This window comes from Callorhinchus milii, unplaced genomic scaffold, assembly GCF_018977255.1.
Source record: "Callorhinchus milii isolate IMCB2004 unplaced genomic scaffold, IMCB_Cmil_1.0 Scaffold1, whole genome shotgun sequence".
In the NCBI taxonomy this organism is placed as follows: domain Eukaryota; kingdom Metazoa; phylum Chordata; class Chondrichthyes; order Chimaeriformes; family Callorhinchidae; genus Callorhinchus; species Callorhinchus milii.
This window is the reverse complement of record NW_024704742.1, coordinates 124,160,981-124,187,860: the sequence shown is the minus strand read 5'-3', so window position 1 is coordinate 124,187,860 and position 26,880 is coordinate 124,160,981. Positions and strand designations below refer to the sequence as shown.

The 26,880-nt window shown below is 41.4% G+C and overlaps 1 protein-coding gene across 1 annotated transcript; it reads left to right on the top strand.

Moving 5' to 3' along the window:
- Positions 1-260: 260 nt before the first annotated feature.
- LOC103177834 (sorting nexin-18) lies at positions 261-25,322 on the top strand. Its single transcript, XM_042335295.1, has 2 exons — positions 261-1,864; positions 23,001-25,322. Exons 1-2 carry the CDS (start codon positions 262-264, stop codon positions 23,252-23,254), a joined length of 1,857 nt encoding a protein of 618 aa, XP_042191229.1. The 5' UTR covers position 261; the 3' UTR covers positions 23,255-25,322.
- The last annotated feature ends 1,558 nt before the right edge of the window (positions 25,323-26,880 follow it).

The window sequence follows — 26,880 nt, the reverse complement described above, 5'->3', positions numbered from 1 at the left end:
GAGAGAGAGAGAGAGAGAGAGTGAGTGAAAGAGAGAGAGAAGAGAGAGACAAAAAAAAACAAGAGCAGCACCGAGAGGACCTGAAAGGGGCAGCAGCGGGAGAGAGACAGCGAGACCGGGGCGAGAGGAGGAGGAGGAGGAGGCGGCGGCACAACAAGTGGTCCAGTTCGCGGCCACTGCGGGCCGGGAGGCTCCGGGGCCGGGAGGGCCGGGGCGGGGGGCCGGGAGGGCAGGGCCCGGGGGGCGGGAGGGAGGGCAGGGATGGCGCTCCAGGCTCGGGCTCTGTACGACTTCCAGAGCGAGAACGTGGGGGAGGTGTCCGTGCGGGAGAACGAGGTGCTGACCGTGTACAGCGAGCACGACATCGAGGGCTGGCTGGAGGGGGTCAACAGCCGGGGCGAGAGGGGCCTCTTCCCGGCCTCGTACGTTCAGATCCTGCGGCAGCAGGAACAACAACATCAACAGCCGCCGCCGCCGCCGCAGCAGCAGCAGCCGCCGCCCCCGCCGCCGCCGCACGGCCCCGGGGACCCCCCCCTCCCCACCAGCTCCCGCTACGCCAATGTACCCGGCGACCACGACTCGGGCTCGGGGCCGGTGGTGCTCCGGCCGCAGAGCGGCTTCTCGCTGCCGTCCCTCCCCGGCGTCTCCACTTTCTCCCCTTCCTCTGCCGCCGTGCACGGCCTGGGCGGGGGCGGGGGGGAGAGCGGGGGTCTGCAACAGGCTTCGGGCAGCGGAGACGACGATGACTGGGACGACGACTGGGATGACAACTCGACGGTGGCGGACGAGCCGCTGTCCGGTCGCGGCGGCGGCGGCGGAGGAGGAGGAGGAGGCGGCGGCGGCTACTCGGATTTCGACGGGACGGGCCGGTACAAAGTGAGCACCGGGGCCACCAGGGGCTCGGCCACGGCCAAGAGCACGTCCACGGTCGGCAGGAACCTGAACCGCTTCTCCACCTTCGTCAAGTCGGGCGGCGAGGCTTTCATCCTGGGCGAGGCGTCGGGCTTCGTGAAGGACGGCGACAAGATCTGCGTGGTGATGGGTCCGCACGGCCCCGAGTGGCAGGAGAACCCGTACCCCTTCGCCTGCACCATCGACGACCCCACCAAGCAGACCAAGTTCAAAGGCATCAAGAGCTACATCTCCTACAAGCTGCTGCCCACTCACACCCAGGTCCAGGTGAACCGCAGGTACAAGCACTTCGACTGGCTGTACGCCCGGCTGGTCGAGAAGTTCCCCGTCATCTCGGTGCCGCACATCCCCGAGAAGCAGGCCACCGGCAGGTTCGAGGAGGACTTCATCTCCAAGAGGAAGAAGGGTCTCATCTTGTGGATGAGCCACATGACCAGCCACCCGGTGCTGTCCCGCTGCGACGTCTTCCAGCACTTCCTCACCTGCAGCGACGAGAAAGCTTGGAAACAGGGCAAGAGGAAATCCGAGAAGGACGAGATGGTCGGCGCCAACTTCTTCCTGACGCTCAGCAACCCCCCGAACCCCCTGGACCTGCAGGAGGTGGAGAGCAAGATCGACGGCTTCAAAACCTTCACGAAAAAGATGGACGAGAGCGTTTTCCAGATGAGCCACACCGCCAACGAGTTTGGGAGGAAGCAAGCGGGGGGCTTCAAGAAGGAGTTTCAGAAAGTCGGTACCTCTTTCCGCATCCTCAGTCAAGCTTTTGAGATGGATCAACAGCCCTTTTCAGTGGGACTCAACCGTGCCATTGCTTTTACCGGCGACGCATACGATGGCATAGGTGAACTTTTTGCAGAACAACCCAAACAGGATCTGGACCCAATCGTGGACTTATTAGCACTTTACCAGGGACACTTGGCCAATTTCCCCGATATTATCCACGTCCAGAAAGGTATTGGTTCGTTCCCCCCCCCCTCCCCCGTTCGACATATTAATATTTGCACGTGGTTAAGCGAAGTGTATCCTATCCTATCTGTTCCAATTAGGGTTTGTAAGCTTTACACGTTAGATTCATGACTCATTGGAAACCCATTGGGCACGTCGTTCTTTTGCAGAATATAAAGTTGACTGGGAGATTTCATTTATTAGAATTAGTGTGTTGTAGTTTTAAGAGTAAAGGTATTTTGGTAGTCCATTTCAAGAGGTGGCTAAAATAATGAAAGATCTCCTACTTGTTGAATATGGTGAAAATCATGGATGAAAGTATACAACAGAATTCAAATCTTGAATATATATTTGAATATATTTAAGTCGGGTGGAAATTTTACTTTTCCCATTTCATTATGAAGAGTCTAGGGCGCATATATTCTTAATGTGGATGGTTTATCATTATCTTGCTTAAATGTTAATAAGCATTCTCTGGTGTATTTGTAATGACTTGTTCACTTCATGTGTGGGTGGAAGGGTAAGGGAAAAGCATGACATTTAAATGTTTAAGGTTGTTACCAATTGAAGATTATTTTCAAGTACTCGTGACTTAAGTTTGGTTTGAGCTTGACTAGAACAACAACAACAAAACTATATTTGTAGCGCGCCTTTCACGTCGAGAGGACACCCCAAAGCGCTGAACAGTCAGATGTTGGGGCCTGAGCATTGGGGAGGGGTGGTGTAGGGGTGAGGGAAGGCAGAGAGGTGGGAGGGAGACCAAAGGCACGTCGAAGAGAAGGGTCTTGAGACCGGCCTTGAAGGATGCGAGGGAGGAAGCGAGGCGAAGGGACCGTGGGATGGAGTTCCAGAGTGTGGAGGCAGAAGAGTTGAGAATCTTTAGTAATATCTTAGGAAGAATTTTTAAAAATATAAAAGTACTCGTATTTGCTTAAATGATAAAAATGCAATAGACTTCCTGAACAATATTTAAAACTTGTTTAAGGTTGTGATTTATGATGTACAGTTATGATGTTTTTATGCTGCTGATACTGCTTTGACAATATTACCTGCTGGACTTGCAGTACAAATGTGTACTGAACTCAAGTGAAGTGTAACATGAATACAGATTACCTTTCACCAATTTCTGAATACCAATTAGAACTCAAATCAATTAGTTACCAATTAATACTAATGAAGAACCAGTTGTCCTGTTGGCTCTTGATTTACATCAAAAGCTAAAAGTGGTTCTCAGAGACCTTTCACAGTTTAGTTCACAACTTGCTTAGTACTGGAGCCAGAGTGGAGTTTGCATGTTGTGACACTACCTCTTCCCATTGCTTCCCAATATTTTATTGCTTCTAGGATTCAAAAATCCAAACACAAATATTTATATCAAAATATGGGTGTCAGCTCAGTTTGCAGAACTTTCACTTCTGGTTCAGAAGGTTGTGTATTCAAGCCCCACATAGCGTCTTCCAATTCATACTCTAGGCTGACAATTCACTGCAGTATTGGAGTAGTTCCCAGGAAAATAGACAAATGTGAAAGACATTTCTCTGAGGTGTGATGGCTGGCAATCCTACACATAAAAAGTCATTCACTTCACGGTGGTGATCAAAGTCTCTTCAAGAGACAATCACCAATTATAGCAACACAATCAATACACTTGGCAGAGATTACCTGTGAAGTATTTTGAGACATAAAATTAGTCATTATATCAGGTACAAATATTATATGGTACCTCCTAAAAAGATCCTGGCTTAACTTGTCACTACCACTTAACTAATCATGCTGTTAATAACGTGGCAACTTCCCATGCAAAATATTAATAAGGGACTTTGCTTCACTTGTCACTCAGCTTAAGATGTAGCCAGTCATATTCTAGAAATTCTTGGAAGTACTTACTTCGGATAACTCGCCCTATAAGATGGTGTCTTGCATCACAGAGGCCGCCCACCCTATCCTGTGACTGGTAGTGGTTGGTGTGTTTGCTCAGATGCATCCCAGAAGCCTCAGGTCTATTGGACAATGCCATGGCAGGTTAGGGTGGGAGGTCCTGGCACAGACCTCCAATAGACCAGAGGCATCTATGATGCATCTGAGTACCTGTGCCCAATCTTTACCAAGCACTCGCACCAGTCACAATGCCTCCTTGTGGCCTGGGAGGATCTATGCCTAACTAGCCACGGGATAATAACTAGTATAAACACAGAAGTCACTGGGAACACGCAGCAGAGCCGGCAGCATCCATGGAGAGAGGAAAATGAGTTAACGTTTCAGGTCAATTACCTTTATACTAGTTCGGACAAAAGATCATTGACCTGAAACAGTAACTAATTTTCCTCTCTCCATGGATGCTCCCTGACCTGCTACATGTTCCTAGCGACTTCTGTGTTTATACCAGACTTCCAGCATCTGCAGTACTTTGCCTTTTGTTTACTGGATAACTAGTCATGGAGCCCTTTTCCCTTGGAGTGATGAGTTATCAGGAGTTTACTATATTATGTTGATACAGTGAGAAAACTGCTCTACACCAACTTAGAATCATTTGTGTAATTGTGCTGTTAGTGTGGGAGCTATAAAAAAAACTTTGTATATAAACTCATAAGCTTAATCAGGGGCGAATCACATTAATTTACTTTACTTGCATTGTCTCTTGTTTCCTTCACTTATGATCTTGACCAAAATGAAGTAAATTTCTTCTTCAGATTCATTGCCTTTTCAAGGATCTTTCCAAATGTTCAGATCTCAGGTAAATTTTGGAAAGCCTTAAATCCAAAAGAGCTGTGTGAATTTAAGGTCAGCTGTAATGTAGATGTGATTTTAGAAGGGATTTAAAGGTGGATAGAGGAGGAGTAAGACACACGGGTAGAGGCAACGAGTTTCAGTGCTCAGGTGCACGGTAGCTGAAGGTTTGGCCAATGATGGTAGCTTGCGGGAGACGAGGGATGTGCATCAGTTCTGAGTTTGTCTGGGTTTGCTCACACAGGCTGAGGAGGGGACGAGCAGACGATGAGGAGAAGATTATAAAGATATGGAATGCTACTGTACTGGGATTTATATGTTAGAGTGACAACGTTGAAGTTGATCTGTTTGGAGACGGGGATCCAGTAGGGTCTGGCAATGATGGGGGTGATGGGTGTATGGAATTTGGTGTAGGTAAGCATGTGGACGGCAGAGTTTTAGATTAGCTAGATATTATAGATGGTAGATCTAGAGAGACTGGTGAGTTCATTTGAAAAGTTAGGGTGGGAAGTATGAAAGGAGTGAATAAGCATGGGCATGTTATTATAGGGCAATATTGTTGGGTCATGGTGAAATTAATGTTGCTAATAGATCATTTCTTTGTTTCTCTATTGCGGTAGGTTTATAAGATGAAATGTTAGTTTTAAAATTATCTTATCAAACATTGCATAGCATTAACCAAAGTAACCTCGTTTTGGTTGCTGATGTGTTGAGATACATAAAAAGGAAGTCTGGTTTGAGGAAAATAGGGTGTGACTTTCTTATAGCCAATAGAATAATATAAACTGTTTTTCATGGAAACTCAGTACATTGGCAGTCATTATTCTGAGTGATTTAGTGTTATGCTGTATAAAGATTTTTATTTTAAAAACATTTTTAAAAAGTCACCAAAATAATTTTAAAAATTCCTTTTTTTAAAAAAAGTTTGTGTAGATCTATCTTGCTATGTGAAATGCCAAATCCATGTTAAAAAATCCATTGATAATAATACTAATACTTGCATTTGATCCCACAATTCCTCAGAATTTATTTCTCAGCAAGATTCCTTAAAGAAAGAAAAGATGATTTTCACTGAATAAAAGATCAAACTAAGTTTTACTGTTTGTTCCGATGCGCAGAAATTAACATTTTACATTTATTATATGCCATTGGCCATCGGCCACCCCCCTTCCCCTCCCTTACCCGCCAACCCCAGCTCGGGTCTGAAATGCTGTACTCTGACCAGCGCCTTGGGACGTCCTCCTGATGTGAAAGGCGTTATACAAATATAATCTTGTTGTTGTAATCTTATTGTATATAGATATTTGTTTTGAGATATGTAAAAAGGAAGTCTGGTTGGAGGAAGATAGGGTGTGACATATATTCTCAACCATGAATCCTAATTAGAAAGATGTATCAGCTTTCTTGCATGTAGCTAAGAAAAATGTTTGGTTGTTGCTCATGTGCTGAAGCAAAACATAAATGTACTTTTTAGCAGTCATTATTCTGAGTAATTTAATGTCATGCTGAATTAATCCCTGCAGGTCTGTGTGCATATAGAATAAATAATAGATTAGGGAAACTTGAACATTTGGTCTGAATTGACTCGAGCTGGATAGCCTAAATGCCTTGGCTACTGCAACTCTCCACCCACTCGCACTCTGACCTCTCCATCCACGGTCTCCTACGCTGTTCCAATGAGCCACAGTGCAAGCTTGAGGAACAGCACCTCATTTATCTGCTAGGGATCTTACAACAACAACAACAACAACAACAACCACAAGATTGTATTTATAGAGTGCCTTTCACGTCGGGAGGACTTCCCAAGGCCCTCTGGCCTCAATATTAATTGAGATGCAATTTCAGACCATAACAGTTCACCTTCCCCCTTCCTCTCTTCTGTGTCTGGGAGCATCATCTTGGCCCCAGATACACCTTTTCACTCTCTGGTCTGCCTATTTTGTTACAATCATTCTCTCCCTTTGTTTTGCTTCATTAACACCTCTAACCCATCATCCCCTGTTCTCTACCCCATTTTCTCCTTTGTCTTCCTTGCCCTGCCTCCCCCCTTCTCCCTCTCTGTTATCCCTTAAAAGCTTCTCCCTCCCAACATGCCCCAGTTCTGACGAAGGTCATGGACTCAAAACTTTGACTCACTTTCCTTTCTACACAGATGCTGCCTGACCTGTTGAGTGTTTCCAGCGACTTCTGTTTTTTGTTTCAGATTTCCAGCATCTGTAGTATCTTGCGTTTTGTTTAACCTAAATAATAATAATAATCCTTGCATTTGATATAGCGCTTTTCACGTCTTCCAGACGTCTCAAAGAGCTTCACAGAATAGACTGTAAAGTGAATTGACTGTATATTTGTGGGCGAAATGTGGCAGACAATTGCCTACAGCAGTGTCCCACAAACAGTTATGGTTTTGAAGTAACCAATTTATTATTGTTTTATTTTCTTGAGGGATTATTATCAGGTGCGTGGAGTAAGGAAACTTGCCCAAGGTTTCACTCTGTTGAGGATGCTTACTATGTTCACTGGAAAATGCTGATGGTAGTGGACAGGAAAGAAAAGTATTTTGAAGCAGCTGTATTGTACACTTAACACAGTTTGGGAAATATATTTGATTGCTCTGTATTCTTAAAATCTAAAGGATTGGGTCTCTGCAAATGGTGCAGTGAATAAAGGCATTGGTTAAAGTGGATCATAATGTGATGCTAAACCATAGAAAGAACCTGATCTGTGCTGAGTTAACTGACTTCCAAGTTGTATCCTATGGGCAGTGTTGTAAGTCTTGACCTTGAACTAGTAGAAGAAAATTAGCCAAAGTTTCACTCCAAAATATCTAATCATGGCCTCTGTCTCTGGATTCCAGAGAGAACAGGATTGATCTCAATTCCTCATGGTCAATTGAACATTGATGTTTGTTGGCTAAGCTCATTCCTGAAGAAAGGCTACTTAGGTGAGATGCCAAAGGGCAGTCTGGTTTTAGAGTGCAGTGTATCCCAGCATAGCTCACTATCTGGAGAAGAGGAAAAGGGAGAGATGATTGGAATGGGGATTTGAGCAAATGGCATGTTAATTGAAAGCCTTGTTCATGTTTAAATTCTATTTTTAATTCTAGCCCTGAACGGATCAGTTAATTTTTACGTAATTGGACTCTGTATACGCTTAAAATTCATATATTAATATTATGGTCTTTATGGTTAGATTAGTGATTATATCCAGAATGATTACAACTTCATAAAACCTAAATAATTTTTAAAAACAATTTATGAGGTGGTTTAAAATGTGCTCATCGATAAAACATTTAGTTATGTGTAAAAAGTGTAGAGTAATGACTTCACACAACAAATAAATCATTGTTTAGATTAAGATTTTTTGAATATTTCAAATCCAGCAGAAATATATTTTACTATCAATCCTGTGAGCACTTGCAATTTATTTTTCTCTCGTAACAGTTTCAAACATGAGCAGACCATTGCAACCATCCCATCTAATTTGCACATCCATGTTTCCTAGTGTCCTTTTAAACATCTCATCAACAACAGCTTGCATTTATATAGTGCCCCTCACACAGGGTAGGGCCCAGGAGTGCGTGAGAGGTGGAGCATGACGCCAAGCAGGGGGAAGGGGGTGGTGACCGTAGGTACAGTTGAATAGGAAGGTCTTCAGGCACGCCCTGAAGATGGGGAAGAAAGGCGCAAGGCGGAGGGATAGAGGAGGAGTGTGCCAGAGTTTCGGGACATAATGGCTGAAGGCACGGCCACCAAAGGTGGAACCGGAGGGCACGAGGGAAATCAGAAAGCAGACGAGTGGAGGTTGCGGGGTAAGCAGGTTGGAGAGGTAGGCAGGTGCCAGGGCATGAAGGGATTTGAAAACAAGGATTTTTAATATTTTAAAAAGGATTTTAAAAATCAGCTGATGTTTTATACTTTTAGATGCACAAAAGGTAGTGAGGACAAGAGGATGTTATTTTCGAGTTGCAAAAGGCAATTTCAGAACAGGGTAATTAATAAATGAAACAGGTGATCAGGAAGGTTTGAGGCCAGGGCGTTTGAGTCATATTCTGGAAGAATAAGATCAAATGGGTCGAAGGGCTTTCTTCATCAAAATTAATCTTAAGATCCAGTAAATTATTTTAATTAGGAACTTGTCCAGTTTTTTCTAAGTCTTTTTATATTGCAGTTCCTTGTTCCATCACCTGCGCTGATAGTTTGTTCCGCACACTAGTTACCGTTTTTCAAAAAGCATTTCCTAATAACTTTTGTCAATAAAATAAAATTTTATTGTGGTCATCACTAAACCACTAAGAATCAATTTTTTGAAGTGGCAACATTCCTATTAATATGGGATGTACAGTTTAGGCATTAAAAAGCTTTACAATTCAATAGTACCTTTTCCCCCCCTCCCCATTGCATCTCGTGTTGCAGTTGAAATTATAAACTATATTGCAAATTATTTAAAAATGTGTTGGCTTCTTAACCAAAATCATCTTGTCATGGTGTAGTACTATTAAAATATTTTTGAATATTCATACAAAAAACGTTTCAAGGTGTAAGATTTGCATTTTTTAAAGTGTTAATTAACTCATTGTGTGCACTCTTCCTATATGTCAAGAAACAACATTACATTTATCATGGTTATGTGTTGCAGTTTGTAGAGCTGAAAAAGTTATCATTTAAAGTTTGAAGGGGGACATGACTTGCATCTAAAACAACTATGCCTCTGGTCATTAAAGTGATTAGAGGCATAGATGTGTTTGATGCAAGCAAGCAATTTAACTTGAAAAATGAGAGCGGAATTATAGGGTTTTTTTAATGTAAAATGCATCAAGTTGGTCTAGAGATGAGATGACATTTCTTTAATATGATCCATCGCCAGGATATTTTCTCCCACAAATATACAGTCAATTAACTTTACAATATATTCTGTGAAGCGCTTTGAGATGTCTCGAAGATGTGAAAAATGCAAAAATGCTATATTAAATGCAAGAATTATTATTAAGTAGGTTGTTGGGCAATGGCCTTCTCTCGTTTTTTGCTGTATACGTTATGAATGGATTATGATGATTGGAATGAGTTTTGTAGAAGCTGTCAACTGGTCTTTCATGCCAGTAACGTATCTCTCGAGTAATGTATGATGTAGCAGGATAAAGTGTGTTGAGATTTCTTTCCATCATGTAAATTGTATTGTATTTTGGCAGAAGTTGAGAATCGGCCCAAAAAGTGTAACAAATGAAAGATAAAATTTAGATGTCAGCAGGTTGCATTGAATTTGGGGATGGGGGAGGAGAAACTAAACTGACTTGAATCTAAGAGGAAGCTTAGTTGTGAAATTTCCAGTAATCATTATTGTGAAACACTGATGTGGTTATCTTTAATTATTTTAATACTTATGATGCACATAAAATAGAGCTTCCACAAAGTTGATTTTGGATGTCTGATTTGTTGTGGAAGCAAGTGATTGTTGGACTGTTTGTAGTAATTACTTCCTAGAGTATGCTTTCATGTCATTGATCTGGGTTTAAATCTGGTTCATCTCACATGGTCAGTTGCAGTTAACTCTTTGTTAACTCCAATGGATGCTAATTTCACTTAACCAGATAGATTTTTTTTTAAAAAATCATGTGATGCTACTGTTAGCACTTTCCCTTTGTTTTAGAAGTTGATTTTATAATTCAAGATGATATCTGCTGTTTGTAGGATGTTGTTAGTGCAGATTAACTTGTATTTAATTACATAAGTCACTACTTCAAAATAATTTGAAGAGCCAATACTGCACTTGTTCTACATAGGGTGAAAACATTGTGAAATGCCTAACAAATATGAGGTAACTAAGGCACACATTGCATCTGCAAACATTTTGAAATTGACTCCATGGTTGTGGATGATGTTACTAGGAGGAAGCAGGTGGAGAAGATCTGTGAGTACCAGATGGAAACCTGTTGGAAGAAATGTAGTGTAGTGAAGACCTTGAGAACAGTAAGAGAACAGTGCCAAAGAAGAGAGATGACAAAAGATTATGGAATGATGACCCAAGGTTGCAGAGATGTTGAGGAGGGACAGCACACTCTGAACACAGACAGATAATAAATGGTGACTTTAATTGGCATGGTCTCAGTACTATAAGGAGGATTGGAAGGTCTCAGACAGGGAATAGTGGGAGTTGTAAGTGGTTCGATGAGATGTTTCAACAAAGAAGCTATATTAAATACAAATATTTTTATGGTTTGAACGCTGAGATCAAATTATGCTACAGTGCAGTAATTTGTAACACTGCATTTACCTGTTTGCATGATAATTTCAGGAGTTTCATTCACTTTCCTACATTACGCAGTTCATTACTTTCTGTCTCTGAGGGTTAAGTGAAACTAGTTGTTTGGACTGCCAACCCAATGCGGTTCAACGGCAAAACAATTTCAGTGGTACTAAGGATGAATGGTGTGGGAAATGGGGGGGAAAAAGTCATAATTGTATAGTAGGCAATACTTTTCTTGAAATTATGGTTAAGGCTTGCTATAAGGGCAGAATGTAGGGGAAATGTGAAACCTGCATTGGTCTGCATTGTACTAGAATTTAGACGTATAATATTGACACTGCGTACTCTTAGGTGGAGAAGTATTCGGCTCCCCATTACCTGCAAATCTTAACCTCAATTGCAAAAAGTCTAATATGTCTAATATCAGCAATGTGTGCATTTTGTATGGCACACTTTGAGTTTGCCTTACACAATTGAGTGTGAGAGCCACAGCTGAAATCAGCTGATGCTGTGAAAGCAAGCTGCTGAGTCAGATTGCTGATGTAATATCTTCTAAATGCTCACATTGTGTTCTTTCCAGTTAAGATAATTGACCTGCGGTTCTATATGTTGTTGAATGTTTAGCATGATGAGGCTCCAATTATCCCACATATACAGTATTTAGATGAGTATGTTTTCTTTCATTTTAATCAACACTATGCAGATGAGACCCTGTATGGGGAAAATTAACAAAACCTTTGAGTGCCGTTTTGTTAGTTGAACCTAAAGGCCTTATATTAAGGTGTTTCTGTATTTAACAGGGTTAAATCGGTTGAAACTTGTCTTTCAATAATCAAAATACTGTAGTTTCTTGGCTAGAACATATTTACACATTTACTTGGCAAACAAAAAACAGCCTATTGTCGGGGGAAGGGGGGGGGGGGCTTCAGTTTTTATAGGACATGGGATGACTCTTTCATGAAATAGAAGTACTGAATGAGATCACAATTGAGAACAGATGGTGATGTGAAGGGGCAATTTCACAGTGACATACTAAATTCACTCTCAATCTGTGCACTAGTTTAGTTCTCAAAGTAATTAAACTTAGCTTTAATTACAGAATCAGAAAAGGAATTTTGGGAAATGATTTATATCTTGCCTTAGCTCTAAAATAATTTGCTAATTCTCAGATCAGACTACCCATGCGATATTAATTTGCGTTTCACCCACAAATTACACATTCAATCCACTTTACAAAATATCTTGTGAAGCTCTTTGAGATGTCTCAAAGAATTGATTAGGCACTATATCAAATGCAAGTATTATTTAAATGTAATTCATTGCTTTTTGTTGTATATTCTCTGTCTAATTATGTGTGGGGAAACTGGCTCTCTTACTTCAGGTCTATATATTCAGGAATATTATGGTAATTTGATTAAATTGGAAAAGCATTGAAAAAATATAGACTGCCCAGTAGGCATTAAAAGAGTTTTTTTTAACAGAACATCTATCTGTGAAACCTGAAATAAAATTGCAAACTCTCCAGCCAATCTCCTCTCCTGAGGCAGAATCCACGAGCCCTATCCTTTCTTAGCTCCTTTAAATTCAAGAGTAGCTTCTCACTTTCAAATCCCTCCCTGGTCTCACCACATCCTACCTTCAACCCTATTGACCTGACCTGCACTCTTCACTCAGCAAACACTAGTCTGCTTTGTGTCTGCACCTTAACAGCCCCACCAGTGCTTTCAGCCTTTGTGCCCCGCTCTTGGTATTCCATCCCGCAGTCCCTCCAGCTCACTCCCTCCCTTCCTTCATTCAGGGTCTATCTCAAGACGCACCTCTTTGACTACACCTTCGGTCATCTTTCTCCTCCCCACCCCTTTAGCTCCCTTCTCCAGCTCATGTGCCAAGCCAGTAGTTTTGAGCTCTCTGAGATGACTTTTTGACATATAAATGTAAATTATATTTGTAATATCATTCTATTCGATTTTGAACCTCCTGGACAAAGAAAACTCATGGGCAACTGATTTTGCATAGGGGGAGACTTGAGAAGTTAAAATTTGTCATTACTTCCATACATTACACTACAGTTAAGGATACAGTCCAGGCTGTTAGAATGCACTTTGGTATAGTGCTAGCTTGTTTATCACATGAATGGGGAGTGCACTATGTTTACATTGCTGCTGAAAACCCTTCCAACAGCTAGTTTTCACAAGCATAACCTTAAGTGAACCGCTTTGTACGTTTAAAATATATTTGATGGCAGTTCGCTGCTGAAATCTTAACAGTTCTTTAAGACAGAATAAATACTTAATAAGGAGCTCATTATTGGTAAAACCTTGTCATGACTGCATTTATTTAGCACTGTAGCAGAAGTTGCTTCAACTTTAGTGGCTGGTAACTGAGGCAGCAACCCCCACTTAAAGAGGACTTTTCAGAGCTTCCAGTAACAAATACAATGTAAACTCTTATTCTTGGAGGTAGAGGTATTAAAGGAACTCTAAAAATTAAAATTACAAACTTTAAACAATGTTTGTTGTGCTAATGCTGTAGAATCGCTCTGCAGTATAATTGCAATGAACTCCATAGCACGAGGGACTAAGGGTATTAGAGAGCTACTGAGTGCAGAAGAGAATCTGTGTTATGAATTGGACATTAGTTGAATCCTTTCAAATGGCTTCTCCTTTGAAGATATCTACTGGAATTAAAGATTTTAAAAAAAGTTCTCAAAACTATAGGAGGAAAAGTTCTCAAATTTAAAAGAAAGATGTGTAAGTGTTTAATGTTATGTTCCTTTCCAGTGGTCAGCATGAGCAAAAAGCTCTGCACTTATCATTTATGCTTTTAAGAATGGAGGAAAGATTGCAATACTTGCATTCCATGTGTGATCATGTAGGTGTGTGAAAGACATTTTTCCTTAAGATTATAGTTCACTTTACGCATTAAATATTTCAGGCTAACTTTAGTGAAGTGATTTTTTGTACATTATTTTTTAATGAAAGTAGCTGTGCTTCATGAATGATTTTGTTTGTGTTTTACATACAGTTAGTACAGTACATATAGTGTTAGTAGATTTGCTGCTTTTTCAGCGATAATGAGTGCTTGGGTTATGCTGAGCTGCATTCTCCTTTTACATCCTGACTGCACTTTGTTGAAGACTGCAGAGTGTGTGATGTGTCTTTTTATGTGCATTGTGTGTGCATGTGTCCCAGCACTGGATCCAACTCCCGCTCACTCAACTCATCGACTGGTAAACTCCATTGACTTCACGTCCCATTACACGCCCCTCTCTAGCCGCAACATTCCTAGCCCAAACTGGAGAAAAGTTGGATGTGGGGGTTGAGCCCCATTTAGGCTCATTGATGGTAAAGTACTTTCAAGAGGGATAATTGCAGATGGCACTGTGGCTCAGTTTAACTGTTTGTGTTTTAGTTCCATACCCAAGTTTGACAGTCCTTAAATAATAAATTATAATCGTTGCATTTGATATATTGCCTTATCTCGTGTCCTGGCCATCAACTCCCAAATAAAATTGGGCATTCACTGTATGACTGTTTTTGGGACCTTGCTTTGCACAAATTGGCTGCCATATTTGCATGGAGATACATAGTTACTGTATTTGACAATAATTCCCTGTGAAGTGCTTTGAGGCATTTTTATGTGTAGGTGCTATAAAATGTAAGCATTTTATTATTAAAGTTAGAATTCTCATGAACTAATAAAAGAATGGAACAAGCATGTTTGGATGAAGTGCATACTCCTGTTCCTGTATGTAGGATTTACAGTTGAGGCAGATTTGATTATAATTTAAGTAAACCTGTAGTATGGAATATATGCAATAGTTGTATTATAGTAACTCAACAGCTATTTGTCAATGTGTCTCTGATGAGGAAAATTCAGATAATGCAAGCAATGTTTATCTTGTGTTCTTTATGCTGGAATATCAGATTCCAGATTTTTTGGTTGGTGCATGTATGGTAAATGTGGCTTAGGATCTTGTAAAGTTCCCTTACAAAATGCCTTTTAATACACTGACTGCACATAAAGTACACTGCATAATCTTTACCTCTAAGATCATGTAAGGGTCGACAGTGAGCCCATCCCTCTTGAAAGTTGGGGGTGTAGGCAGGTCTGCCTATTGTCACTTATCCTGTTCAACGTATTCATCAATGATGTGTTGGACAGCATTGAGGGGCGGACTTATTGTATCTGTTCCAGGCCTTTCTAACAGGATTACGGTGCTTCTGTCTACTGACGATAGATGTTGTGCTGCTGGTGGAATCGTCTGGGGACCTTTTGCACTGTACCCGCCATCATGAGCACTGGTCCACCCAGTGGGATATGTTGGTGGGTGCCCCCAAGTGCAGAATTGTCATTTTGCACGGCTCAAGAGAAGACATCAAGGGTTTTGATTGGAAGATACAAGGGCTGTCAGTCCCAATTGTTGATTCTTATCTGTACCTGAGATTGTGGTGGACACCAATTTCAACATGGACACAGTCCTGAAGGACTGCATAGAGAATGGGGGAGGGGCATTCTATTTGTGCTCATCTCTCTTCAAGAAAAGCAGGGTTCCAGTGGAAGTCAAGTTTGCGTCATATAACTAAGACCTGTATGCAAACAGTCCTCCTTGTGGATCTGAAATCCTAGGGATGCAGTAGAGGGACTTCCTCCAGTACCATTTGTAAAGTCCACGATCAAGCAATGAGGTTGATTTGTGGCAAACACAGTGACCTGCCACTGAGGTAGAGTTGGCTTCAGAGCGGGCATGTCTATTTACCAAGGCCCCACACATGAGGACCTGAATTAAGCAGCTGGTGCTGAGTAATACTGCTATCAGCATTAGACTTGGACCTCGAACATCAAGGTAACTGGCATGTTGCAAGTTGTCCTGTAAAGGTCCTCTCGCTATGCTGGAGGCAGAATGTCTGGTCAGATAGCTGATGAGGAAACTCTGAGGCTTGGGATGATAGCTGCTGGAAGGCGTTACCTGAAATCTGAGCTTGTGAATTTGCGTTTATATATCCAGCACTTGGAATCCACCTTGATTGGTTTGCAACAGCCTCTCAGCCCCCAGGCTCTGGAACTCCATCCCCCAGTGCCTTCGCCTTGCTTCCTCCCTTTCCTCCTTCAAGGCCGGTCTCAAGACCTTTCTCTTTGACCGTGCCTTCAGCTCCCCTCTCGACTCTCTTCCCCCTCCTCGCTCCCTCCCTTCCCTCCCCTCACCCTGACCATTTCCCCCCTCCTCGCTCCCTCCCTTCCCTCCCCTCACCCTGACCATTTCCCCCCTGCTCGGGTCATGACCCAACTGTGCAGCGCCTTGGGACGTCCTCCTGACGTGAAAGGCGCTTTATAAATGGAATCTTGTTGTTGTTGTTGTTGCAGAGGTAAGCAGCTGCTGCCAAAGCTCCGCTCAGCCAGCTCTGGCCTGCTCCACGTCCCCCGCCCCACCATTGGCGGGAGAGCCTTCAGCCACTCTGCCCCCAACCTCTGAAACTCCATTCCACCAGTCACTCCGCCTTGCCCTCTCCTTATCCTCCTTCAAGTCCTGTTTCAAGACCCTCCTCTTCAACCATGCCATCGGCCACCCCCGACCCCCCCCCCCCGACCCCAGCTCAAGTCTGAAATGCTGTACTCTGCCCAGCGCCTTGAGACGTCCTCCCGACGTGAAAGGCGCCATACAAATGTAATCTCGTTGTTGTTGTTGCACCTCCAACTGGAGGAACGATCGCTCAATGGAAAGGGATGTGTGTTTGAGCTACAGGTAGGAAGATGATGGCAATACTATCATGCATTTCATGCTAAGCTGTATTGCCCCTCAGGTAGCTCGCAGGGAATTTCTGGTACCTGCCAACTACTGAATGATAGACAAAGTGCCTATCCTCCTTGGGAGAGGTAAGTGGGGTTTCCTTAGAGCTGAACTTGCTCCAAGGTGACATATTTAAAAGCGGGATGTCAGAATTGAGCCAGGGTTCTGTGGCAGTCTTGGTAGTCCAGTTGCTGATGGGTCTACAGTATTCCAGGGCACTGCTATGACAGTACAGCCATGCTGGCTCATTGGCGGGATTTGGAAGGACAGAACAGTCCCTGGAAACAGGAACTCTTCCCACTCGGCTCCTGTTTACCCTGCAAGCCAAAGCATTGGGAAAGCTTGCCAGGCAGTGCTCTCAGTGGCAAGTTTATGTAGTTTTAGCTGGTTAGACCCCAGCATGCACACTCTGGGGTCCCCAACCCTTGGCTCTTGCCATCCCGCGTGTAATACTTTCTGGAGTTGCGTAAGCAGGATGTGTCCCTCCAGGGATAGAGCTCTATTCCAATAAATATCTCTGGAATTTTCATGTATGCATAGGACACTTGGAAATCTGTTTGGTTCTGATGCTCTTAAGCATGGTGACTAGTTTCCATATACATCAGGCATCCGGTTCCAAGATATTTAAATTTTTCCCCCACCTTGTCCATCTGATAAAGGCCAATATTTTCATATTTCCCAAGTTACTCTTTGTGAAGACACTGCAAAAGCAACTCTATCGAGTAGCTCTACAAGCCTGACCTGTGTAAAACTGATTTGCCTTCCGAAATTGTATATCCACATTTAAAAGCACTGCTTTTAAACTTTATTATGACTGAAAAGGACTAAGAACATAAAAGCAAGGATTTGAATTCTTCATTTACTTTCAATATTGTTTTAATCTATCATTTTTATTTTATAACTTCAGTTAATCTGGTAAAGTTAATTACTATAAATCTAATTACTATTAAATCTCAGTTCTGTTTGAAATATTTACCAACTTCTGTTGTATGATTGATTACCTTCAGGGACTATTTGATCTGATAGATGATGTCCAGCTCATTGGTTCAATTGCTAATCATAGGTCATGTATGCACTAAAAGCTAAGACGCCGTCCGGCATGGAGGGCGCTATATAAATCCATATATCAGTTGTTGTTCTAATTCTGAAAAGTTCATTGTCCATATCCTAGGGAACATGGCCTGCTTGCAGAAACTATATTCTAGTTATATAAAAAGGAAACTGCAAATGATCATAATATTGTTATGGCTCCCATGAGGAAAAACTATTTTTATTATTGTCAATGTTAGGTATACAAATCTAGTTGTGCATTGTAAACAACAACGAGATGAGAATAGAATGTTCCAGTACAGTAAAATGTGAAAGCAAGAGCAGCATGATTGTTCTAAAAGCTTTCCTTTTCATCTTGGTACAGTAGTTACCGTGCAGTAATTGCTGCACTCAGCATAGTAAATGGAAACCGATCAGTCATTTTAAATGGAGAGAGGCAAAGGATAGGAGGAATATTTCTGGCTCAGCAGGAAAAGTGGACAATATACATAAAGAGAAAATTCCTGCAGGTCATTTTTGTGCTATTGCCCTTCGTATAATCAAAGAATCGTACAGCACAAAAAGAGGCCATTCGGCCCATCGAGTCTATGCCGGCTCTTTGAAAAGAGCAATGTAATGTCAATCCAACTCCCCAGCCCTTTCCCCATAACCCTGCAAACCCGTGCTCCTCAAATACCCATCCACCGCGTTTTTAAAAGTTGTTACCGAATCGGCCTCCACCACCCTTTCAGGCAATGCATTCCAGATTCGAACAATTCGCTGTGTGAAAAAATTTCTTCTCGCCTCCCCTCTGCTTTTAGAAACTTTTTTAAATCTGTGACCTCAAGTCACCGACACACCCACCAGTGGAAACAGTTTTTCCCTTTTTAACCTATCAAATCCCCTCATGATTTTGAAGACCTCTATTAGGTCTCCTCGTAACCTTCTCTGCTCCAATGAGGATAATCCTAACCTCTGTAGCCTTTCCTCATAATCAAGGTCCTCATTCCTGGTACCATCCTCGTAAATCTCCTCTGCACCCTTTCCAATGCCTTAACATCCTTCCTATAGTGTGGTGCCCAGAACTGGGCGCAGTATTCTAACTGAGGCCTAACCAGTGTTTTATACAGGTTAATCATAACCTCCTGACTCTTGTACTCTCGGCCCCTATTTATAAAGCCTAGTATCCCATATGCCCTTTTTACAGCTTTATCTACCTATCCTGCCACCTTCAAGGATTCATTTACCTGAAACCCCAGGTCTTTCTGCTCTTCACCCCCCACTTAAGATTGTATTACCAGCCTATATTGCTGCCCCTCATTCTTTCTTCCAAAATGCGGTACCTCACATTTCTCCACACTGAAACTCATCTGCCATGTGTCTGCCCATTTTACCATTCTGTCTATGTCTTCCTGCAGTTGGCTACTATCCTTCTCACTGTTTACCACCCTACCTAACTTTGTGTCGTCAGCAAACTTGGAAATGCTACTTGCTATACCCAAGTCCAGATCATTTATGTATATTAAGAAGAGCAGTGGTCCTAATATCGATCCCTGGGGGATGCCACTGTACACTTCCCTCCAGTCAGAAAAGCAGCCATTCACCACACCTCTCTGCTTTCTGTCTCCCAGCCAGTTCTGGATCCATGCTGCCACTGTCCCTTTTATACCATAGGCTTCTATTTTTTACTGTGTTTTTATGTTTTCTTTAAGCTTTGGGACTGGCTACATAGTCTGCAATGGCCTACCCCGCTCCTCCCCTGATGTCAAATACATATTCTGTCTGTTTAAGAATGAGACTTTGTGGGCAGTGAGTGGCAGGGATTTTTACATTTGTTTTTAACCCCCACTCCTTCCCGATAAAACACAAGAACAGAATCCAAACTGTGATAATTAAATATATAACTTTCCTGAGAAAACTGAGATCATCATCTCAGGCCAATTATTAGAATGTTTTCATCTTGATGTGAGCATTTTAACATTTTAGAATAAACAAATGCTCTTGGGGTTTCAAGAGAAAAAAATTTTTTTGCAATTCAGATCACTGTGTGAGATGCAATCTGTGCATTTAAGTGAAAGTGACTGATAATTCATTTTCACCCATGGGTCCATGAGGAAACTACTGAGAATTTACTCTGGTATTTAGTCGAATGATCTTCGTGGGGATGGAGGGATGGAGGAGCGGGGGTCACTAGATCATAATGTTAACCATGTCAGTAGAGTGTTAATTAAAATCTTTCTGTGTTTACTAGCACAACCTCTTGTAGACCAGGCTTAAAGTAATGAACATTTCGAGGAACAGGAAGATGCTTTATCGTGGAAAAATAAATTGGCAACTTGTTTTTCCTCCCAAGCCTCTGCATATTTTTATCTTCTGTTTCTGAATATTTTGTGGCTTATTAGTCCCTTTACCAAAAGTGGAAGGTTATTTCTTAAATTTCTTGGCTGGACCGTCCTGCCAACTGGTGCTGGAGTTTATTGCCAACAAGAAATATTCTTTGCTGTTTCATTACAGAAAATAAGGAACTGGTTTAAAATTATTGAGTATCCCCCAACTTTGTGCTTGAAATGTATTGCTAGATAAAGGAGGAGACACCCAAACATTTGTTTACTTGCCCTCCAAAAAAAAGGCTAGAGCCTTGCTGTAGTATGAGTAAAGGAAACGTAGGTGATTGAGTTAGGACGGGGAGGTCATCCGCAGTTAACTAGAGCAGTTAGGGAAAGAGTCAAATTAAAAGAAAAGGCTTATAAAACTGCCAAGAAAAGCAGCAAATCTGAAGATTGGGAGAGTTTTAGGAACCAGCAAAATAAAACTAAAAAACTCATTAAGAGCAAGAAAAAGGAGTATGAGGCTAGGAACATTAAGTCTGATTGTAAAAGATTTTACAAATATATTAAGAGGAATAGCCTAGTGAGAGTAAATGTAGGTCCACTACAGTCAGCGACGGGAGAAGTTGTAATGGGGGACAAGGACATGGCAGAGTCCCTAAATGGGTACTTTGCATCTGTCTTCACATTAGAAGACACAACAAGTCTGCCAACAATAGAGATGCACCAAAGGGATAAGGACAGGGAGCAACTTAGGGAAATTTTCATGAGTAGAGAATTGGTGCTAGGGAAACTGTTAGCACTAAAAGGTGAAAAATCCCCTGGTCCGGATGGCTTGCATTCCAGGGTTTTAAAAGAGGTAGCTTATGAGATAGTGGAGGCCTTATGTCTGATCTTCCAAAATTCCTTGGATTCTGGAACAGTCCCCATGGATTGGAAGATTGCAAATGTCACACCATTATTTAAAAAAGGTGGAAAGGAAAAGATGGGGAACTACAGGTCAGTGATTCTCACATCAGTGATAGGAAACATTTTAGAATCGTTGATTAAGGATGTGGTAGTGCAGTATTTGGAGGAGCACAATATAATTAGGCCAAGTCAACATGGCTTTACAAAAGGGAAGTCATGTTTGACAAATCTCATAGAGATTTTTGAGGACATTTCCAGTAAACTAGATAAGGGTGAATCAGTGGATGTGGTCTATTTGGACTTCCAGAAGGCATTCGATAAGGTGCCGCATAAAAGATTAGTCCAAAAAATAAGGGCCCATGGAATTGGGGGGAGCATATTAACGTGGATTGAGGAATGGTTAATGGGTAGGAAACAAAGAGTAGGGATAAATGGGTCCTTTTCAGATTGGCGGGATGTGACTAGTGGAGTGCCACAAGGATCAGTCCTTGGACCTCAGATATTTACCATCTACCAACGATCTAGATGAGGACATCAAAGTTAATATATCTAAATTCGCGGATGACACAAAACTAGGAGGAAGTGTCAACACAGAGGATGACATTAAAAAAATGCAGCGAGACATAGATAGGTTAGGTGATTGGGCAGGTAGGTGGCAGATGAAGTATAATGTAGGGAAGTGCGAAGTCATCCACCTAGGTAGCAAAAACAGTAGAGCGGGTTATTTTTTAGAAGGGGAGAGATTGGAATGTGTTAGCGTCCAGAGGGACTTGGGTGTCCTTGTACACCAATCACAGAAAGTTAGTCTGCAGGTGCAGCAGCAATTAGGAAGGCGAACGGTATGTTAGCATTCATTATGAAAGGATTAGAGTATAAGAGTAGGGAAGTCTTGCTGCAACTGTGTAGGGCCCTGGTGAGACCACACCTGGAATACTGTGTCCAGTTTTGGTCTCCTTATTTAAGGAAGGATGTACTTGCCTTGGAGAGGGTGCAGCGTAGATTTACTAGGTTAGTGCCAGGGATGAAGGGGATGAGTTACGAGGATAGGCTGACCAATTTGGGCCTATATTCTCTAGAATATAGAAGAATTAGAGGGGATCTTATAGAAACCTATAAGATCATCAAAGGGCATGATAGAGTAGATAGTGGGAGATTGTTTCCCCTGGTTGGAGAAACTAAAACCAGGGGTCACAACCTTAAAATCAGAGGCAGCCCTTTCGCACTGAGTTGAGGAAGAACTTCTTCACTCAAAGGGTGGTGAATGTATGGAACTCACTACCCCAAAGGGCTGTTGACGCTCAGTCCTTGAACATATTCAAGACTGAGATAGATAGATTTCTTATTGCAAAAGGGATTAAGGGATATGGGGATAAGGCAGGGTCAGGTTATTAGCTGGAGTTAGATTAGAAGATCAGCCATGATTGAATGGCGGGGCAGGCTCGAAGGGCCGAATGGCCTACTCCTGCTCCTATATGTTATGTTAAGAGGGAAATAAAGGTGTAGATGTTGGGTCCCGATCACTGCAGCTGTCTTTCAGTGCAAAATTGCACTTGCAAACACAGTTTAGCCACTACTTTCAGCCTGGCTCAGTTCAAAGAACTTTTCCCTCTTAAGTAAGAAGGTTTGTGGGTTCAAGGCCCATGCCGGTCTTTCAATTCCGAGACTAGGTTGACACTCCAATACATTGATGGGGGAGCGCTGCATTGTTGGAGGTGCCGTCCTTTGGATGAGTTGGTAAACTGAGGTTCTGTCTGCCTGTTCAGATGGGTGTGAAATATTCCACTGTTTGAAAAAGTGAAGAGAGATTCTATCAACAAAGGGTTGAAGTTTATTTTGGTCTATTTTTATCCAAATGATTCTTTCCATTTGTAACAAGTAGTTTCTTTATAAATATAAACCCAAATCTTTCATAATTAAGTTTTGATAAAATCGCTGACAGTCGTAACACTTTACAGAAAATCCTGTGAAGCACTTAGGGACATCCTCTCAATGTGAAAGACTTATCCAATGTAAGAATTATTATACCTAATATATAGGCACTTTAGTAATAATTGGATTTTGGTGAGCAACTTGTACTCCATGTGAGTTCTTCTGACTAACTGACTGCTTTATATTTGTGGCAGGTGCTCTGACCAAAGTAAAGGAGAGCCAACGGCATGTAGAAGAAGGCAAGATAGAACTGAATCAGTCCGGTGGGGTCCGGGAACGCTGTGACACTATTTCATTTGCCACATTGGCAGAGATTCACCATTTTCATCAAATCCGTGTCTCGGACTTCAAGGCACAGATGCAACAGTTTCTTCAGCAACAGATCCAGTTTTACCAGAAGGTGACTGAGAAGTTAGAGGAGGCCTTGCAGAAGTATGATGGAGTCTAACCTCTGTGACTTTGACCTTACACTGTGGCCTTTCACATCCAAAACATGCAGATGGTCACCAGGCCCTTAGCAGATCAAGATCATGCAGACTTCCTACTTTTGGTAACCTACCAACACAATCAAAATCTGTTGTACAGTTTTTTTTTAAAAAAATACCGACTGTTACATGGCAAATTTACTCCAAAATTTGTGTATGGGAGGGCCTGGACAAAGGTTGTTTACTAATATTATGTACTGTTTGCTTACACTACCATACTAACTTTGTTTTGCAAAATATAGTATGTGTATGCTATCTGCCTTTTTGCTTTATTTAACAAGAAGTTACCTGGGGTATACTACTTCAACCCAGGAATCCTCGGAATGATCCTGAAGCAGGATAGATGGGTTTACTGTGTATTGTATATGGCCTGGCCTATTCTAAGCCTGTTCTAACTGCTGAGGAAATGCACAGACTTTGGGTCTGTTCTCTAATCAATCAAAACCCAAAGACAAACTTTGTTTACAGACTCCAGCTAGAGCAGCTATGTTACTCATGTGCCTTTTGAGTCACTGTTTGTCCTTTGTAGTTGATTAAAAGCTTGTGTTAAAGAAATAATGGGATGTGTCACTTGTAATGTGAGTTTCCTCTGCAGAATTGCATCAGGATGTTAAGAAAAATGATCCTGACCTTTGACTTACTGGAGAAAGAAGTCCATATGTCTCTGTGCTGGCTGTAATCACAGGAAATACTAATGGAACTATATTTTTCTCAGGAAAGTAGGAGATACTATTATTTATTTCAAAATATCACAGTTGCACAGGTAGAAACAATCTGTAGGTTTAGGATCCAATATCCACTGTTAATGAAAGCCTCTAGATGGCTTCTGTCAAAATGAGGACTGAAAGATGATGTATTTCCTCTCTCTCCCCCCCCCCCCCACCGCCTGAAAAATGTAATCTGAAATGTTATAAAGTAATGGGAGCAACTGTTTTGGTAATTTTTGCAAATTTGGGTTAACAAAAATTGTTGAGCCTGACCTTGTACTAAAGGAAACTTTCAATACAAATTTAAATTCATAATGGAAAATATCTTAATCGCTTGTCTCCTTTCTTATTTCCATTTTCTAATGATTACAGCTTCCAAGAAAATAGACTGAAAAGCCTCCCCCCCCACCAAAAAAAGTTGATTCCTGGTGTAATGTGGCCTAGCTACAGTTGAAGGCTATGTTTGACAAATAAGGTATCTAAATTCAACACTTATTTATTGGCATTGTCGTCTTTTTCTCTCCCTGCCACTCCTCACCCCACCCTGGAACACCACTATCATCATCTGAAAAGCACCAATCTGTAAGAAATGCCCTGACAATGAATTATGCATACTCGCGATTACATTGTGTTGCTTGTGGGAGTTTAACATGATCCTTTGTGTGAGAAGCATTTGAATGCAGTCACTGACAAAAGGAATTATTGTCAATAGCAGTCCCTACTAAATAATGACCAAAGAAGTGATGTTTTTTCCCTTTTCAAAGATTTCCACTTTCACCTTTCATTTCCACAGAAGATTTTCAATGTAGCACACCATACACCTTCAGTTGCACAGCCCATAAAGACCTTTTGATTAACTAAAATATAAAACATTTAATTTGGCAGAAGTCTTATATTGTGCATTGGTTACACAATTATTAAAGTACTGTTGACTTTCTTTTTTTTTAAAAAAGCAAATGGCTTGATTTATTTTTTAACCTGCAGAAGGAACAACTGCACATTGTTTAGTGACTCTGTCAGTAAATGTAATAGTTTTTTTGCAGTAACGTAAATAGCCATAAAAGTGTCTTTATGGAGATATTTGTGGGAAACCACAAAGATGTAAAATTGTTTACAGCTTTTTCATACTACCTGAAATTATGGTTTCTCACTGCAACTGTTTGATAATATGAAATAAAATTACTGAATATTCATCCAAAAGATTCTCAACATGTCAGACTTTCTGTGAAAGTGTTCCTTATACAAACCTATCTGCATAGAGGAAAAACTACTTCATTTGAATGTCATTGTGTAAATATATATATATTAAAAAAATAACATTGAATTGAGTAGTCATTTTCTTTCTTCGTTTGAGTAGTTTGAGGTTATAACTTTTTATAACTGAGCACTGTTTATACAATATTACAAAATTGTCTTTGACTTGCAATACATGGGCTTCTACATGGAAACTTTCAGTCCAGAAATATAAATGACACATCCAGGTGTTCCTTTTCTTCCATCTATAAAAGACATTGCTATCATTTACTTGGAAATATTGCCCAAATATACTGACCCTTTTAAAAACTTAGTACCTTGAATTGTCAGGTGAGTTTCCCAACACATTGCAGTACTTATTCAATGGCTCTTTTTATTGCAATGTTGAATTGAGATGTCTTCAATATCAATAAGATGGTAATTACTGTATAGCTACTTACATCAGACTGATACTTCAATATCAATAAGATGGTAATTACTGTATAGCTACTTACATCAGACTGATACTGATTGCCGCAGCCTGTACCAGATTCCTGCTTTAAAATGTAGAAGCCATAATGACTGGCATGTGGCATGCCTTTCTTTGCTGTTTACCATTGGCATGTGAAGCTGATTCAACTCAGCAATTATCAATCCAAGTTGACTTCCTCACCCAGCATAAGAGGATAACCACTCGAACCAACTGGTCTCTAATTACCAGGTATAATTCTTGCCTGTTTATTGCATGTAATTTTTTGGGGGAAGAATGTCTTCTAGTCCTTTATTAAGCTCAGCCCTTGCATCCTGAAATTTGGCCTTCTATAGTTGTACACTAAAATTTGGTTGTGTGCTTGCACTCTATTTGCGATCATTCACAAGCACAAAGTCTAGAAGGGACTTACAATAAAATAAATAATCCTTGCATGTGATATAGCGCCTCATCATGTCATTGAGATGCCTCAAAACACTGCGCATGATATACTATAAGGCAGTTTGACTGTATTTTTGGGGTGAAATGTGGCAGCTTGTGAAGCACAACAATGTCCTACAAATAGCCATGAATCGATTGACCAATTTTATTTGGGAGATTGCTGCCCAGAACACAAGGAGAAACTCCCTTCTCTTTTTGATTAGTGTCAATGAGATCTTTAACATCCAACTGAACAGGGAGACAGGACCTCAGTTTAACGTCTCATCCAAATAACAGATAGAATTTTACACTTGTATAGTGCTTTCACTTTGAGGAGGATGTCCCAACAGGCTTGTCAATTCTGGTGGGGCACTGGAGTTGAAGATGGGGGCTAAGGGACGGTGAGGACATGTAGGCTCCCTAAAACTGAATCAAGGAAGAATCATGCATTAATATTGGTGAGCTCTGAATCCAAAAGACATTTCTTCATCTGGGAGATGTTCCAATTCTTAAACTGAATCTTGTCTAATGTACTGGCTTAGCTCATGTCACAATTGAAAATTTCTCAATAGTTGTAGCCACAAAAATACTTTTTAACAGGGGAAGATATTTTATGTATGCTTTATTTCCTGTTGATCATACTGTATTTTCTTCCAGATTAACTGAGGCAACAGCGATATATTTCTTCCAAATTGAGGGCATTAGGCCAATTGTGCTAGCACTACCAAAACTAGCTGAG